Source organism: Durio zibethinus, chromosome 16 (assembly GCF_047325235.1).
Source record: "Durio zibethinus cultivar Kanyao isolate XHJ-2024 chromosome 16, ASM4732523v1, whole genome shotgun sequence".
NCBI classification, from domain to species: Eukaryota; Viridiplantae; Streptophyta; class Magnoliopsida; order Malvales; family Malvaceae; genus Durio; species Durio zibethinus.
In genome coordinates, this window is record NC_143177.1 from 24,952,751 (window position 1) to 24,971,084 (window position 18,334).

Sequence of the window (18,334 nt, forward strand, 5' to 3'; positions counted from 1 at the left end):
TTTGAATTTCGATCTATGCCAGATCCTTCTTCGATTCAATCCAAGTTAACTATTTCAGATTTCGAATTAATCCAGGTTATTTTGTTTTGGATTTTGACCTATGTCAGATCTTTCTTTGATTCAGTCCAAGCTATTTATCTTAGACTTTGGTTCCATTCAGGTCATTGTTTTAGATTTCAACCAATGTCAGATACATCTTCACGTCATTTCATTTTTAAACTCGATTCAATCAACAACAAAGTATTTTTTTCTTGAATAAGGCCATGATGGGTGTCTACGTCTTTGCATAATCTCTGTTTCATAAAAAATATGTAAAGAAAGATAACTGTAGATACTTTATCTGAAAGTAAATAAAAGGATAGAAAAATAAAAAAGATAAAACAGGTGATAAGATTTGGTTTAAAATTCAATTGCCTTTTTGAAATTAAAATCCCGATTGAATAGGATAGGATGCTCAGTTTTAAACTGAGATCCTACCCTCATCACTATTATTTAAGCAACAGCAATTACACTGCAAAAGGGGGGCAATTACAAAAGGAAGAAAATCGAGTGATTACTAGGAATATCAGTAAGTTCCTGGAAAACCTATTGCCAACAGAATACCCCTTGCATAGTTATCCAACCCTAGTCTACTGTCAATCCACAATCGAACCCCTAAACAACACCACCCACTTAAAAGCCCTTTTGTCTGATTCCATTCAATCCTAATTCTATCAGCAAAAGTCACATAGCCATCAAACACCTAGCAAAAAAAGAAAATCTAGAACACCCAGCAATTACTCAGAAGACTCCAGGAAACAAAAACAAAAAGTAGGGTAAAATCATTTCACCATCTGCAAATTCACTATGCTGAAACCAAGGCGGTACGTGGCACACCCAACCACAGCCCCAAATTCAATTCCAACAAATAATCAGAAGGGACCATCACTCTGACTGCCACCCAGAAGCCCAAAAGGAATCCAGCCTCATCACCCATCTCTTGCCAAAAGATTATTCACCGTCCATAAAAAACGCTGACAAGGTAAAGAAAACAATAAAGTAAAGTCAGAAACAAGGAAGCAATTTTTTTCGGGCTTTGTTTGCGCTTATTCAAAAGGTTTTGGGTCTCCAATCGGGTGAGGAAAAAGCCAAGAACAAGAGCAAGAACATACCTTGGGGTGGCGGTGATCGGCGTAGCAAGGAAAGAGGTTCTTGAATTCATATCCGTTACCTTCCAAGGCAGATTCACGCGAAGCAAGCAAGTTTTTGAAGAATCTGCACCTAAATCTGAGACGACGAGATTGAGAAAGAGTATTGCGACAAGTTTCGGAGCAAACAAGTGACCGGACATTGGCCGATGAGTGACCGCCGATGGAGGTCAGCGGTGGACGGTAATAGGACTATGCCGGAGTTTGAGGAAGACACACAAGTTCTTGGCTACTGTTTAAGAGATAGGACAGAGCAAGCATCACATTAGAGAGAGAAAATAAGGGAGAAAAATGAGAGAATGATCGGATTGTAACCCTTTATAATGATTTAAAATCGTGCCAATTTTTGGAATAGACTTTTTGACAACCCGCGTGCTGCTCCACCAGTAATCCGACCCAATAGCGGCCTCTTTTTGACTCGATTTCTAGTAGCCAATTGTGAGCCACCCTTCGAGCCGTTTCTTGAGGGAAAGCCGAGTCGTTGAGCTTCTAAGCCCATTCTGAACTTGCAGCTATATCTTCTGAGCCGCTAAGCCGAACGATGATTTTTCTTGGTATTTTTAATTATTCTGCTTACTAACTATTTATTCGTTTTTTAGTGAAATTTTGTATTTATTCTAAGATTTTCTTGGCCAATTGTGACTCCTCATTGGATGAATGCTCTGGATACTGACCATTGACAAACATTTTGTATTGTCTTTGAATGCAATGAAGCCAAAGCAATCTAATTTCTGAAATGCCAGTTTATTTTGTAGTTTGTGATGGATTCTGTGACTGATGTTGTAGAATGTATAACGGTACCTGGTCTGCTGAAATAACTTTGTTTATCTCCCGATTACAATAATAATAATAGGAAGCAAAATTATTTTTACTGCTGAGTTTGAACTGTGAAAAAATTCATGTTGAAGTAAATTGAATGTCAGAAGTGGGATTTGAACCCACGCCTTCTCACGAAGACCAGAACTTGAGTCTGGCGCCTTAGACCACTCGGCCATCCTGACTCGTTGGTTCTGGTTCGGCTTAACCTAGAATAAATTTAAGTTACGAAAAAGCAGAAATTATTCACCAGTCACCATACTTCATTATAGTTCCTGATGAAATGTAAAGCAAATGATCACTGTTAAATTGAATTGCATCCTTTTGTTTTATGTAAGTATAGAAAACCTCGAATTTTTTGTAGTAACATGAAAAAAGTGCTTAAAATTTTGAAAAAGAGATGCTGAAATGTCAATATCTGTCTCATTAACAAAGGCTCTTTCAATCCCGTTTTAAATGCTTGACAGGATGATGACATTACACAGACATGTCTGGACTATGAAAAACGAAGATTAGATGACTTTATATGTATGTTTATCCAGAGCAACTGCACTACCCCTAACTGCATGTCCTGATCTAACAGGTAGGATCAGGTTGAGGTAAAGCACATATGGATAGCTAGAAAATTAACTACTCCAGTTATTATAGTATTAGGTAACACCTGAGAGATTCCTGATCTAACAGGTAGGATCAGGGAGGTATAAATGTTATTACAGTATTAGGTGCAAAATTCAATTTCAAAGGTATATGTGGGCTAGATATTCAAACGAGAGCGGTGTGTGCTGCTAATTTTTATGCCATTTACTAATAAATGTAATGACAAAACTGATACCCGCGAAGAAGCTAACAGCTGTGAGATTCCTGATGGTCATTGTACCATATGTTAGGTACTGAGTCAAGAAACGACCAAGCGCATATACGAATAACAGAAAAATAACCAAGTAGAGGGCCTTGTTCTCAAGGTTAAATGCAGAAAATGTGCCAATGAGAAGAGTTCAGATGCAAAATGCCCTTCCAAGGACTTCAGTAACTGTTAAGACAAATGTTTGTTGCACTGTTTGTCTTATCCTATATTCTTATCTACATTTCATAAATCTGAAAACTTCTGTTACAATGATGTCTATGCTTGCAGTTGCAGGAAACAAAATTTTCAATTTCTTGCTCCAAGTTGCTAAACAAAATTAACATGAGGTCCCTAACTAATAAATGTTGCATTATTAATTAGAGAGAGAAAAAAAGTCATTGGAGGAACAAAGTACAAGAACAGAATTAAAAATTGAAGTTGATATATGGCTTGGCAAACTGCAATCTGCTTCAACATTATTATGAAAGGAAATTTCTCCATTGCAATAATAGAAAGGTTGTGCTTTCACACAATTTCAACTTTTAAAGCATATAAATAACAAAATCCAATAAAAAAAAGTACAGGTAATAGTAGTACATAACACTTCAAAACTAGAAATAGATATGCACAGATTGGAAAATTGTTTTTTCCAGCAGCATCCTATTAGAAATTTAGAACAATATGGAAATTGTAGTTTTGTAATGGGATTTTCAGAGTAACTCAAAACAATCGTCTCCTATCATACATTCAGTGAATATAATTTGTTTAATCTTGTTTTAAAAAGATGACAAAATCTAATTTAGTTTAATTAATATTTAAAAATTCTTATCCTTATCCATACGAATATCGCCATGAACATGAATCTCTGCATAAAAAAAAAAAAGGGATTTATATCAATACTTCCACCTTTCCAACATAGGATTCTCAGACGAAAGAAAGCATATGATAGCATATACTGTATAAACAACAAATATAAAGAACAAAAGATATGAATAAAACAATGAAAAAATTCACTGATCACAAGAAAATTTAGAAGAAAAAAAATCCTGCCTTGTCATTCCGCACTGTAAAAACTAATCGTTACATCCAGCTCAAAAAGTGCTGTTAGTTTTCTGACAAAGGAATCCCAATCCAAAAACACCTAACAACCTAAAACGACAAAACCCCACCACATTAAACGACAAAGTTCTGAGTTTGCCGCCTCAACTCTTTCCTTAGCTTTTGAGAGAAGGACCGACAAGCATCCATGCTTAGATCCATGGCCGCTGCCAATGCCACAAATACTGCTGCGTCCTCTGTGCATGTCACTTGCTGTACCCCTACTTCTACTTCCGGTTTACTGCATTTACCCACACCTTCCACCGTCGATGACATTACAAACCCACCCCTGTACAAACTCTGCGGGGAAAGGGAAACCCCAAACCCGAAATCTGACCCTGATCCGGATCCTGCTCTTGACCCGGAACGTGACTTTGACCCTAAGTCACAGCTGCCTTGTGGGCTTAGTGATAGTGTTGCTATATTAGTAGTCCTATCCATGGTGAATTTTCCGCCATGTTTGGTGCTGACGGTGGAACTGTCGACGATGGTGGTTGTGTCTGTGGCGGCGATATCATCGTGGAAGAGGTCAAATCGGTATCCAAGGGCGTCAGTGAAACCAGGTTCACGCCAGGCCTCAAGGCGGCCCCAGGGTTTCCAGGTTCCACATCCTGGACGGAGAATTAGCCATGCACCTGGGTTGGACCGGCTGACCCTGTCCGTTCCAGGAGAGGGGACAAATGGGGTCACCATTGATGCCATTGCTACCGGAGAGCCTGAGAGGTCGTGGATTGTAATTGACCATCCTTTTCGTTCTTTGGAGGACTGGTCTTTATCTGTTTTCAAAGACGGTAGCCAAGTTCTTGCAGTGCTTGATTCTGACAAAGATGATCTGCAGAATAATATAACAATAAAAAATTTTAGAAACACTTTGACAACAACAATAAATTAAACGCAAAGTCAAAACTTTTACTAGTACTAGTTAAAAATTGACCTTGATCCCAAGTTCCGATCGCACGAGTTCCTGAAACCAAACTTGCATGTAAAAACTGCCTGTTTAACACTCCCTTGAACCTGAAAAACCTGAGGACTACACTCAGGCTCCCCACCAAACTGGAACACAAATCTCGGGTCAGGTTCAGTCCTGACAGTTAAACACAACTGCGCAGATGATCCATTCTTGTTGCTTCTATTTTGGCCTATATCAACCCATCCATTTTGCACAACAGACGGCCTTGACTCCGCTCCACGTAGATCCAAAGGCACTGAAACCCTCCCCAACAACTTTCCAGATGCCAATCCACAAGTACTGCCATCAGGATCAGCGTAAACCTCGATAGAAACTTTATATGATGAACCTCCTCTCGAGATTATACTATCCATCTGCGACTTGCTTAGACTAAAACATGCAGCGAGCGATTTCTGAAAAGAGTTGTTGCTGTCTTCTTGTGATTGGATAAAAGGGATTGTAGCCACTTGGTGAGGGAAGTTCTTGAGTTTAATCTTGCAAAAACATGGAAAAGTAGAAGGGTGGATTCTTGAAAGTGAGGGCTTTGCTGGTACCGGAAATTTCAGGGCCAAATTACCCACCAGGATCCGTACAAAAGGGCACGGATCCATTAAGCTTTCTTTTTCCTGGTTTTAATGGGTTTTTTTTTTCTCTTCTTCTACTGTGTTGTTGCTGCTGCAGCTTACGAATTACTTAGTGTAGAGGTTTTGGGGCCCGAACGAAGAGTTTGCCAACTTAAGCATTCAAAAAGGATAAAGCAAACGTATAGAGAGATCTATATAAATACAAAAAAAAAAAAAAAAAAGGTTTAATGGGAGAAACAGAGAAGAAAAAACAGCCTGTAATATAGCTGGGTTGCTGCATATATATAAAAGAGAAAATGTGGTGAGCTCAAACTTAGGTCACACTTGATAATCAAATAGAAAGGATTGCTGGAAACAATTATACCATAGCATATTTTTTTATTTAAATTATGTCATATAATTATATATTTATTATACATATGATAATTAAATGATAAATATTTATTTTAATATATTAATTATTTATTTTATAATAAATTATTAATTTTTTTCAATAATATAATTATATATAAAATATATATATATATATATACTATGCCGCATAATTATTTCATACAATTTTTTTCATATAAAAAATGTGATTCAAAGTTTATAGTCACATTTAATTATTTCGACAGCTTGTTATTCTTGGCTTTTATTTTAGTAAATAAAAAATATGATACAGAAAATTCATAAATAACTTTGAATATTTTTTTAACCATCTTAATTTATAAATCATATTTCATAAATCATGCCAAAAAATAATCAATTTTCCCCCAAATAATTATAGTTTCTTCCATTCCAATGAGACATAGTAATTTTAATATCAATATCGTCTTAAAATATAAAATTATTATATTAATAAATCGAAGTCAAAATACATTTATTTTTATTAAATTTATATATAATTTATATTAAAATTTTAATTGTAATGAAAAATAAGCAAATCAAATAAGATTTTTTTGACAATAGAGTTAATTAATGTAATTAAAGCTAATATAAACATCATCAATAAATTTTGAGAGTGAAATTCCATCTAAAGAAATTGGACGGCTTTGAAGAACAAGTATGAGCTGGCACACAATGCGAACGTACAACTACAAGGTGCCAGCCAGCCAGCCAGTCAGAAAGGAGATCATTGTTCAAAAACTAGGCAAATCCCTTTGTCGTTTTTACTTTTCTAGTTTTGTCGTTTTTAAAACCCCTTCGTCTCTTCCCCTTTTCAGTTCTCCTCCCACGTACGGTTATAAAAATATAAAATTTTACAGTGCGGATATGCGCGTGGGCTGTCGGCGGTCCCATCTCAACTTGGTTCACAGCTGTGACCACTGAGAACATTGGTTGGACAAGTGGGTCATCACTCGTCAATCTAACACAATCCGAGCCAGCTTAAATTATTTAAATTTAATTTAAATAAAATTTAAATTCGAGTTATTATTAAATTAAATTGAGTTTAAATATATTAATATGTTTAATTTGAGTAACTCGTGAGAATTTTATTTTTAAATTTAATATTTTTTTATTATATTAATTAAATAGTTATTATTTTATTTTTATATATTTTTTAATTTAAATTCAAATTTAAATATATAATCAAATTTGAAATTAAATTTATTTTTATTAAATAAATTTAATCAAATAAATTTAACTAATTAAAATTTTATCTCAAATTAAATTTAAATTTAAAAATTAAAATTCATCAAATACAAATAAATCAAACTCAAATTCTAATTTCTCATTTTAATTCCACTCCCCTCGATTAAAGTCTAACTCATCTCCAATCGCCCACTAATCACTTTTAAATAATATATTTTTGATTGAGACTCCCTAATCTTCTTTACTTCCTTTCGGTTTGAGTGCCGAAAGGTAAATAGATAACATTTAAAAAATGAAATTGAACTATATAGTACTGGCAGTGCGATGGTAAGATAAACATGAAAAAGCTAAAAGCATGGTCTTCATTTTATTATATATGATCATTTATAGTCCTAATCTTACCTTCAATAATTAAAAGAAAAATTAATGTCCGAATGGAAAAAAGAAAAAAAAAAAACCATGGCCACCATTTTCAAATCCGTCCACTACCTCCAAAATCTAGACCAAAATAACCGTAAGCAGAACCAGAGCCTCCTGCGGAGCCAAACCCACCATTTTGATTAGTGAAACCATTCCCCAAACCACCAGCATTAGCCACGGTAGCCGCTTCAAAGCCATCCCCCGTCAATTCATTATTCCTCGACTCTTCCATGGCTTTAACGTACTCCTCAAGTTCCTGTACCCCCACATTATCGATAGGCTCATCCCACCAAAACTCTCCCTCGTTTTTCCTCTCTTCCTTCTCTTGTTCAATCTCTTTAATTCGATTCTTCTCTTCCTGTAGCTTCTCCCATGCCTCCTGGAACTCCTCATTGAACTCTACGAAACATAGGGTGATGCCACTTGCGGCTGAATCGCCGCCATCCTGAACATGCAAAGTAGGGTTTCCTCTAAGACAACGATCCAACATAATGTCGACGTTAGGATGGCCAAAGCAAAAAGGTTTTCCTTTGGGAGAGAAGGCGATGATGCCTATGTTTGCACGACATAAAACGCAAAACTCACTGGCTTTCTTGAACAAACCATTGCGGCGCTTGGAGAAAGTGACTTGGCGGCTGCTTTCGTCTTCAAGTTTCTTTATCTGAATCTTCTGGCGGCCTCTCATAACCTTGGTGGTGTTGCTGTTTTCTTTGTTGTTGCTTTGCTTTAGAGTAGCCATTATAATAAAGAGTTCAGAGAATTCGGAAGCTTTTTCTTTGGGTTCCAAGACATAGGTTTCCTTCCTTCGTTACATTTATTAACCAAAAATTAGTTTTTTTTTCCTTTTTCAGTATTAAATATTGATTATTTACGAGTATTTTATTATTGTTAACTTGTGATTTTTGAGAATGAATTTATAAAATTGATAAAAAATTTCGGATTAAAAAGTTTTTATATTCGGTAAGTCGGAAATATATTTTCAACTTCACTTTGAATAGTATCTCTAAGATTACTATATTAATGATTCTCCAATATTTTCATTATACATATATATATATATATGGTCATCTTTATTATTGTTCTATGACATTTCAATCTCATATTAATATATTTTAAAATTTTATTATAATATTTAAGTTACGACTCATATCTAAATTTGTGATATATTTTTTATAAAATGAAACTATAAAATTTTTAATCAAAATGAATAATATCTTACAGATTAAATATAAATCTCTTCATTTTTCTTTCAAATAAATAACATATCATTAAAAAGAAAGATGATGTTCTTTGCTATTTTCACCATTGTGATACTTTGGCTATCCATGTGGGAAGAATTCTTGGTCATGGTGACAGTAAACAAAAGAAGTACCAAATACTCTTTATTATTGGATGTAGAAATGGAGAAACATGGAGGGTATTTATAGGGTTGTTTCCCTTGTACAATTACTAATCAAAGTTAATTATTGTCCTAAGCTATCTTTAGTACTAAATTACTTTGTATGATTAATCCCTGATTTTGGAGGTAATTATCAAAATATTTAGTCTTTATGTAGATCATTACTATGAAACTAATTGCATGTGTTTGGTTGGCATTATGAAATATATATGCGTTTGATCTTGGAACCACATTCATGAGCTTTTAGTTCCATTTTTCAGTTTCAATTTTATTTGGCCACAATTAACTATTTATTCCTTCAAAAGACGCCAATGAACTTATTGATTGCATTTACATTTTACATTGATTTGCATCAAATTATTTTAGAGCATGGCAGCCTAACAACTAGCTACTTGTTATGTAATTCTGAGGAACTGATAATTCATAGATTTATGATTCTATCATTCGTTACATTGCTTTACATGATTAATTTATCCCAAGATTAGAAAAGTTGCAAAATCTTATTATGTACATATCTTAATTCGTGATTGTTGCAAGAAATTAATTATTTTTTGGTTGGCACTATAAAATCATACCTTTGAAAATGAACTTTTTTTTTATTTGAAGTTGTCACGATTTTATCATTGATCATTGAAATTCAAATTCAAATTTTTATCAATGAATTACGTGATTTTTAGACTACAAGTAGCATTAAGGAAAGTTTATAATTATGGACATGCACAAGATGCAGACAGTTTAGACTTTAATATGGTCTCAAATGATCTCAGGCACCCAAGATTCACTTTCTTGCATTATCATTTCATACCATTTCTGGATTAAATTGGTGGTAGAATTAAAATAAATTCTCCCATGACAACTAAGAAATATTGATACTGAAAAAAGCCATATATGGATATTTAAAATGTTTTTCTTTTTACCTTTACAGGAGCTATTTAAAAATAGTATCAATCCTGATCTTTTTACCTACCTATTCAAAGCTGCCAAACATGGAATAACCTTATTATAATCATGAGGTTAAAGTGAATCTCATAATTTCAAGACCAAGCAAGAACAATATACCTGCAATTTAAAATGGGAAATTAATACCTTTCAAGAAGTATTTTGTTTGTAATTCGTACATAAGAAAGTACAATAAACTTTGCATTCCATAATTGTAATCCAAGAAAACTAATAGGAAAATGTATGTAGTTTCAAATTTATACATAAAAATTTAACAGCCTCTTATTATTATCATCATCATATATTCATAATCGTCTCAGTCTAACAGAGATTACAGCCTTGAACCAATGATCAGAGGCCAACAACAACAACAACAACATACAGAAAACTTAAAATGTGGCTACATTAATTCTTTGTTTATTCAACCCAAAGCAACTAAAATTGATTAGAAAAATCCACGTCCGAATTCAGGATTGTACCCTTGAGGGTTCGGATTGTATCCTTCAGGATTGAAGTTGAATCCAGGAGGTATCATATTCGGGGCATTGTATCCCTGAGGCATCATGTTTACATCGAATGAAATGTTCTTTGTCTCATAATTAGGGAACACCCCAGCGCTGGAACTCCCCATGAAAAACTGCTGGGAATTTGTACTCTGAATAAGATGCTTCTCTGCTTGCTTTGCCAAGTTCTTTTTCAACTCTTCCATGGCAGATTTCAGTTGCTGGAGATGTGGCAGGCTAAGTTCCTCAATTGGGGCCTCCCACCAGTGTTGGCTTTGGCTTGTTCTCCTCATTTGGTCAAGCTCTTCTCCACGCCTTTTTTCAACCTCTAATTGCCTCACCATCTAATACAAAAAGACTTGATTATATTGCATTAGAAAACTAGAATTCAATCGTACTCAATAACTTAAAGCAAAAAAAAAAAAAAAAAGTCTCAACTTGTAATCAAACCTCAGTAAGATGCATGTTGAGCTCACGAACATTAGCATTACGATGAGCTTCAATGAACTGCGACGTTCCCGAAGTCTCCGGAGGGCTGTGATTGAGGTATCGATCAATAATATTTCCAATTTCAGGGTGGCCAAAAGAGAACACCTTCTTGCCTGGTGAGAAGACTATGATGCCAATTTCAGCACCACAAAGAGTGCAAAGTTCACTAGCCTTTTTGAACAGACCAGACCGACGTTTTGAGAAGGTTACTTGGAGATTGCTACTATTCTTCATTTTCACCATCTCAACCTTTTGGCGACCTAAACTTTTCTTCTCCATCTCGAAAATTAGCAAACAAACAGTGGGGCTTTTGGAGTAGGAATGGCAATTGATAGGAAAAAATAGTTAAGTATTTATATGCGCATCAAGGATTAGATATTTAACATTTCGAGCTGTCCAAATTACTATGAATTAGGTACAATCAGTACGTTGCTTTGCTTTATATATATGGAATCTCTTTTCTGTTTTTATATATATGGAATTAACATCTCAAATAATAAAATTATAATGCTACTCTTCACCGGTGCGTTACTTCCTTTTCCATTTCACCACCAGGAAATATACAACTTGGAAATATCTGGGAAAATTTCTTGGCCATAATTTCTTGTGAAGAAGGGTATGTTATTATAATGTCACGTTACAGTATGAGAAGGCAGTGTTGAGTTGGTAATCAAGAAAGAAGCCAATTTACAATTAATTTCTGTTAGGTGGAATCCTCAGGACTTTGGTTTAAGTTTGCTAAAAAAGTGACTGACGACTGAAAATTTTATGTGAACTGCACAAGTTTGAAATATGCGATTGACACAAGATTTTTTATGCTATAGGGAGTTTGTAAAATAATGTACAAAAATATGTGATTAATCATTAATTAATGATGAAATTTAAAAGTTGATTCTCTGCATTATGGATTTCATATTAATTTCAATAGTTGGATTTGTTTCTGAATCTTTTCCCATGATCAGGCATGGTAAAATGAACTTGTAGATTTGTTTCCCAAGCAGGGGATGTGGAGCATCCAGGAAACATGAACCGCTTAAGAAAATTCCATTTTTGAAAGAAGCGTTTTAACAATTATGTGGTCAAAAAAGTTGGATCAGATCCATACAAATCAGTCCAATATATCACATAAAATTGGGATCCTGTATTACTTTTCAATATAACTTTAATTATCATTTATCAGTATGATTTTCGCAATTCACGAGTGGATTTATACATATGAATATCGCTGATGAATGTATCTAAAAATAATAGAAAATAATTAACAGTAGTAAATCAAAATGTTATTAACAAAATAAACCAAGAATTTGTTTAAAGGTGGATTTTAGTTAACATAATTTCAATGAATTTATAATTAAAAAAAGTTAATGATTTTGTACTTTTATTATTAATCCATTATTTTTGCATTTATATAAGTTTGAATACACAAAGAAAAGTAACTTTCCACTATCTTGTGTTTGTAATCAAAATTTTATTATGCATGTTAAAAATTTCAAGAATTTGAGGGAAAATATACATGCATGGATTTTAATATATACACGTACAAAAATACTCACACTAATGTAAAAGATATAAAATAATGATCACTTTTATTATCATGTCTTTGACATTAATTTCCTTTTCTAATTAACAAAATTTGATTGCAATTCAATTTTGACATGAATTAATACATACGAAAAGATAAATATTTTTTTTTAATTTAAGAAAAAAAAACAGAACAGGAGAAACAAAAGCTTTATGATGAAACAATGGTGATTAATAGAATGGCTAACAGGCAAACTGGTTGGCTTTTGACAGGCAAATGAAGAAGAAACTATGGGGTCTGCAGTGAGAGATCTTTCAACTGTTTGATATCCACAGCTGATGGTGCTCTAGTGAGGGCACACTGAGCAGTACTTGTCTTTGGGAAAGCAATGACATCTCTGATAGAATTTGCATCTGCTAACAACATTAACAATCTATCCAAGCCATAGGCAATTCCCCCTGCAATGGGAAAATAGATAAAATATGAATTTTTTTAATTTATTATTCTAAATAGAAAAGTCATACTAGTTTTTTGGCCTAGGCATGTTATACCATGTGGCGGAGCACCCATGTCTAAAGCTTCCAGAAGATAGCCAAACTTTTCTTCAGCCTGTAAATAGGCAAACATCAAACCACATTATTTGGAAAGTAAAAGAATTGAGAACTCAAACAAATTAATCTCAGCTTTTCTAAGATTTATAAGTATTTTGGTTTATTATGTTACTTTGAGAGCTTTATGTTTCTTTAAGCCGGTTTTGAGAAGGATCAGACTGTCAAATTGACACTAGCTAGATAACAGAATTAACCGTTACCCTGGTTTTCTTGGCAGTTGGCAAGAACAACCTATTAGGAAGATGTGTAACAGACACAAGACTTCCCCAGTTACGCAGCACAAACTATAACCATTAGTATAATCTTAGAATAGCTTAATTTGCTTCTCACCTGCTCAAGAGAGATGCCAATAATTTCCAATACTTTCTGTTGGACCTCACGTTTATAAATTCTTAGACTTCCTCCACCAATCTGACAATGCAAGTGGTAATAATACATTCAGTTACCATCCATAAGAGGTGGTTGACCAAATCTTTATCCTTTAGTGCCTCTAGAAAGCTAATAAATATAGATACCTCAACTCCATTGTAAACCATATCATATGCGAGGGCACGTGCAGAAGAAAGATCTCCCATGTCTTCAGGGTTTGGTGCAGTAAATGGATGATGCAAGGCCTACAAGATAAGTAAATTTTCAACCACAGGCAGGTGCCAGAAGCAATGTAGAATTTAACAAACTAAAACTTCAACATATATTAGTTTAACAAACTAAAACTTCCATATACATTAATTTAACAAGCTAAAGCTTCCACCAATGGTGTGTTGTGCAAGCACGTCTATGAAAGCAAAAAGGAAGAAGAGCAAAATAAAATACATACATTTTGAAGTATGCCTTGTATTTTGATATAAAAGCAAGAATTTATAATACTAAGAAAACATAAATCTTGAACAGAAGCTACTCTGTTAATTCCTTAAGAACAACAGAAAGGATCGCACACTGATGCTAATAGCAAAATATCATAGGGACCTTTATAAGCCTACAATGCTATTTTCTTAAGTATAGAACTATTATTTCACTAGAATCACCGAAGACATAACAAAAACATGAGACAGACCTCAAGTCTCTGCTCTGAATCATTCCATTCAAACATTGGGAAATCAGTCACCCATAAAATTGAATGCCTGGACTGCATTTCAGAATTGAAGAAAAAGATTAAGTTAAAGAAAATAATAAGACAGCAACAACTACATATTCCAAGATAGAAGACTGATAGGAACTTACATGGTCAACCAAACCTAGTTCATGGGCTATGAATACCCTAAGGCGATCTAAGGTTCTATTAACTGATGTATGATGGCCCACTGCAAACAAGATCAGAGCACCTGGCCCAGCAGAGCATTTTCTCAAGAATTGTTCTCTGTTTGTTGGACCCAAACTAGATACTAATGCAGGAATTCCCTCAATCTCCCCTTAAAGAATAACAAAAACCATCAAGAAAAGCTTTAAAATTAGCAAATAAACTTTTTCAGGGGGCGAAAAAGGAAAATGGGAACTAGAAAAAGAATAACACTATTTACCATTATCCAAGACCTTTACGAAGGGTAAACCCTTTGCTCCAGACTGGACTGCTTCATTATAAACATCACCTTTCTTAAGAGCTGTGTTTGAAAATCTTTTAGCACCTGAAGGCACACATAATGTTTTGATAATTCCCCCATTTTTTAATGTATCTGCAAAGAGCCTGAAGGGAGAATCCAAGAAGACATCAGATACCTGCAGCTCCAATTGGAGGCAAAAGATCAGCAAATATTAACAATGAACACTAAGTAAATCAGCAAACATTAGACAATATGTCCTAAGTAAATAAGTGGATAATGACAATTACATTTTTCAACTCAAGATCAAATCTGACGTCCGGACGATCTGAACCGTATCGATCCATTGCCTCAGCATATGTAAGTCTTGGGAAAGGGTTAGGTAGCTGGATGCCTTTAATCTCCAGAAAAACCTGCAGTAAATAAGCTTTCTTAACATTCCTATAATGTGCAGATATTAAAAAGATCTGAACTTCCTGTGTAAAATGCATGACACTACTTCACATGTCTCAGATGGTGAGGGCAACCACCTTCACCAACATTCAATACAAAAATGCAGAGTGCCAAAAGGCCTTCTGATGAATGCCTTGAGTGTCTACCGAGGCCATCAAGTAACAACCTTATCTTGACTAATGGGCCATTGGGCCAGAGTAGAATGAAGCCAAACCATTTATAAGGCCCACAAGCTGAGCCCCCAGGAAGCTTATCTCAAGCCTGAGCTGAAGATGAGCAAGCTAGTACTTAGTTGAGCTTGAATATTTTATTTGTACCCCCCCTCCCCAATTTTACGTAAAGAGTAAAGAGAAAACTGTAACTAAGTATTTGAACCATCCAAAGCAAATATTTATGAATAATTCCTCTTGAAAGATATTTTGGAGCTAGGACTCAAATTGTCTGAGCATATTGGCCCCCAAGTTACCTTTCTAATTAAATCTTCATTAAGACTCAGCATGTCCTCCAATGGAGTGAAAGCCATTTCCATATCAAGCTGTGTGAACTCAGGCTGTCTATCTGCTCTCAGATCTTCATCTCTAAAACATCTGGAAAAAAAAAAAAAAAAGAATTTATATCAAGGTTATAGCCCAGTAGATTCTCACAGTAATTGGTGTCTGGATCACCCCAAATTCCTAGTAGAAACAGGACATTGTTAATGCCTCTAGCCTCTATGTTTTTTTATATTTTCTTAGCTGACACAAGCAATATTAATAGACTGAGTCCATGAACAGCCCAGGCTCATCAGGACTCTCGTCCAGAAAGTGAATCGAGATAGGAGACAATCATTGCAACATTATAAAATGCCCTGGCAACAACTAAAACACTTACCTTGCTACTTGATAATATTTATCAAAACCAGAAACCATTAACATTTGCTTGAAAAGCTGCGGACTTTGAGGCAAAGCATAGAATGTTCCTGGCTTCAAAATATACATTAGGGTGAATCAGACCTGTTCCATTGTCCCAATAATATAGATAACTAATGAACACTTGAAAAAGACATTGATGAACCAGAACTACAAGGATGTGAAACTCTGTGACATCATAAAAGTTGTTTCATGCTGTCTTAAGGGCATTCAATAGCTACCGAATCATTAATACCTGGATTCTTGAGGGTACCAAATAATCCCGAGCACCTTCTGGAGTAGATCTAGAGAGGACTGGAGTTTCAATCTACCTTATAACCATGAAAAGGTCAGAACCAAAACAAATACTGAACATGAATCACTAGAAAATAACTAAAGCAATAATAATAATGATGATGATAATAACCAATTAATATAGGAGAAAAAACTTCATAGGGTATACCTCCACAAAATTATGTACATCCTCTAGATATCGTCGAATGAGTTTCACCACTCTATGACGCAGCCTGATGTTGAATTGCATTTGTTGCCGGCGTAAATCAAGGTATCGATATCTATGGACAGGTATCCCAACAATAAATATCAATTCAAAGTCCCAAATATAGCATAAGGAAAACATCTGGGACAAAACTGGAATGGCTTGTGATAATTCAAAAATTAAAAGCAATACTCCAAAAACACACTGTAAAACTAATCTACACAAGTCATCCGAAACAATGTAGCTCATTTATCTCTCCCTTCATATGATAAAGACAACACCAGTTTTATCAGCTACTCAAGTGCATAGCCTTTTTGCACAAATTGCAGACAAGTAAATTCCAAGCTGGCTACCTTAAACGGATTTCCTCCTTGACAAAATCATTTGCATCATCAGCGCTAGTAATCAAGATTGGTAGCTTTGATCTAACAGCATTTAATATCTGAACATGCTCTGCAGCGACCTGGCAAACATAATTGGCATCAAATTAAACACTAGTAAAATCAAGATTAAAAGCACAAACTTAAATACAGTAATATACCTCTATTGAACCTGTTTTCATTTTCTTATTAACAGACTCATCGGGCCGATACCGGACAACACCATCAACAGCAATCACATACTCAAGCCTCAAATCCTTAATAGCTGCATGGGCATCAGGAAACTCACCTGGAAGCGATGTAATCTATAATTCAAAAACACCAAAAGCATTATTCTAGAAAACCCACTTCACAATTACAAAAACTTGCAAGTTTAAGTGAATACCTGGATGATGCCAGTGTGGTCTCTGAGATTAAGAAAAGTGAGGCCACCATGGACCCGGTGGAGAGCGACCCACCCGCAAAGCCGGACCCGGGAACCCACATCGTCAGCTGACAAATCACCACAGAAGGCGGTGCGAGAGACCCACTGGAGAGAGTCCCTGAGAGGGGCTAATGGGGTAATGGGGTTGGCAGTTTCAGAAGAAGAAGAAGTAGATTGAAAAGTGGAAGAGGAAACAGAGGAAAGGGTTCGACGGTTCCTGGGAAGTGATTTTTGAAGCAAAATAGAAGGGAAAACAGCGAGAGGCCTGGCTCTAAGGGAAAGGAAAAGAAAGGATTTGAGAAGCAGAGACATTTTTTCGAGGTTTTTGAGGGAACGGTTCGGCGATTTTTAGGAACAGAGAGACAAAACAGAGGGTTTCAAGGATTGGGTGATCACGTGCGACGCACGTGGCATCTTGGTCGGTTAGTTTAGATTCGTTTATTGCATGATTGCGTAAGATTGCTTTCCGTGCCGTTATATCTGTACTAAATCTCCAATTTTCTTTTTCGTTTTTTTATAAGTTTATAAGAAAATAATAAAAAAAATGTGAATATTCTCTTTATTTTCCAATTTTGAAATAATTTAAAATTTTATAGTGAAAAAAAAAAAAGAAAAGATAATTTCTACTATTTATTAATGTAGGCTAAATTTTTTGGTAAAAAAATGTGGGCTAACAATTTATTAATCTTACTTACATCTTACATTAGAAAACTTCTTTTTTTTAACATAATTTTTTAAAAAATATTTAATATTAAAATTATTTTCTTTCCTTTTCTTTTATTTTCTTATAAGAAAATTAATAGGTTTAGAATCACTTATTTTAACATTAATATGAATTTACAAAATCGATTTATTAATACTTAATTCATCAACCTTCAAAATTTTATTTTTTTATTTACTCTTTGAATAACTTCTTAATTTTTCTCTTGCAAAAATTTATTCACAAATTTCCACACTACAAGTCGAAAAACTCTTGGCAAATAATCAAAGATTAAATAAAAAAGTTTAAAAAATAGAACCTTTATTATTAACATTTCTTATTAATTTCTAGAAATATAAATGATTATTTTTATATACCACCTATTTCAATTTTATTAGGAATAAATCTCTAATAACACGTATTTGGATTTCTATTAAAAGTAAAATTCTAGTTTATCTCATATTATAAATTAGATAATATTTATATGAATGTAATAATAAATTTAGATCTGTTCCACTCC

At 34.4% G+C, this 18,334-nt stretch overlaps 3 protein-coding genes, 1 long non-coding RNA gene and 1 other non-coding gene across 5 annotated transcripts; all 5 read right to left on the reverse strand.

The window, feature by feature from the left end:
• Nucleotides 1-393: 393 nt before the first annotated feature.
• LOC149514475 (uncharacterized) lies at nucleotides 394-1,488 on the reverse strand. The gene is made up of 2 exons (XR_016328827.1): nucleotides 1,152-1,488; nucleotides 394-1,013 (listed from the first exon to the last, which is right to left on the reverse strand). It is a non-coding gene; the product is annotated as an uncharacterized LOC149514475 (long non-coding RNA).
• Nucleotides 1,489-2,104: 616 nt separating this feature from the next.
• TRNAL-CAA (transfer RNA leucine (anticodon CAA)) lies at nucleotides 2,105-2,188 on the reverse strand. Its single transcript has one exon. It is a non-coding gene; the product is annotated as a tRNA-Leu (tRNA).
• Nucleotides 2,189-3,875: 1,687 nt separating this feature from the next.
• On the reverse strand, nucleotides 3,876-5,804 carry LOC111298174 (uncharacterized). Its single transcript, XM_022892900.2, has 2 exons — nucleotides 4,880-5,804; nucleotides 3,876-4,777 (listed from the first exon to the last, which is right to left on the reverse strand). The coding sequence occupies exons 1-2, from the start codon at nucleotides 5,503-5,505 to the stop codon at nucleotides 4,021-4,023; spliced, it is 1,383 nt and encodes a 460-aa protein (XP_022748635.2). The 5' UTR covers nucleotides 5,506-5,804; the 3' UTR covers nucleotides 3,876-4,020.
• A 1,721-nt stretch (nucleotides 5,805-7,525) lies between these two features.
• LOC111298777 (uncharacterized) lies at nucleotides 7,526-12,012 on the reverse strand. Its single transcript, XM_022893501.2, has 6 exons — nucleotides 10,765-12,012; nucleotides 10,262-10,658; nucleotides 9,959-10,039; nucleotides 9,840-9,849; nucleotides 9,678-9,728; nucleotides 7,526-8,276 (listed from the first exon to the last, which is right to left on the reverse strand). Exons 1-6 carry the CDS (start codon nucleotides 11,080-11,082, stop codon nucleotides 7,526-7,528), a joined length of 1,608 nt encoding a protein of 535 aa, XP_022749236.2. The 5' UTR covers nucleotides 11,083-12,012.
• A 351-nt stretch (nucleotides 12,013-12,363) lies between these two features.
• LOC111298176 (aspartate--tRNA ligase, chloroplastic/mitochondrial) lies at nucleotides 12,364-17,532 on the reverse strand. The gene is made up of 15 exons (XM_022892909.2): nucleotides 17,076-17,532; nucleotides 16,852-16,995; nucleotides 16,664-16,773; nucleotides 16,275-16,386; nucleotides 16,068-16,139; nucleotides 15,795-15,886; nucleotides 15,391-15,511; nucleotides 14,762-14,884; nucleotides 14,454-14,649; nucleotides 14,158-14,345; nucleotides 13,991-14,062; nucleotides 13,452-13,550; nucleotides 13,267-13,347; nucleotides 12,877-12,934; nucleotides 12,364-12,783 (listed from the first exon to the last, which is right to left on the reverse strand). Exons 1-15 carry the CDS (start codon nucleotides 17,424-17,426, stop codon nucleotides 12,614-12,616), a joined length of 1,989 nt encoding a protein of 662 aa, XP_022748644.1. The 5' UTR covers nucleotides 17,427-17,532; the 3' UTR covers nucleotides 12,364-12,613.
• Between the last annotated feature and the right edge of the window lie 802 nt (nucleotides 17,533-18,334).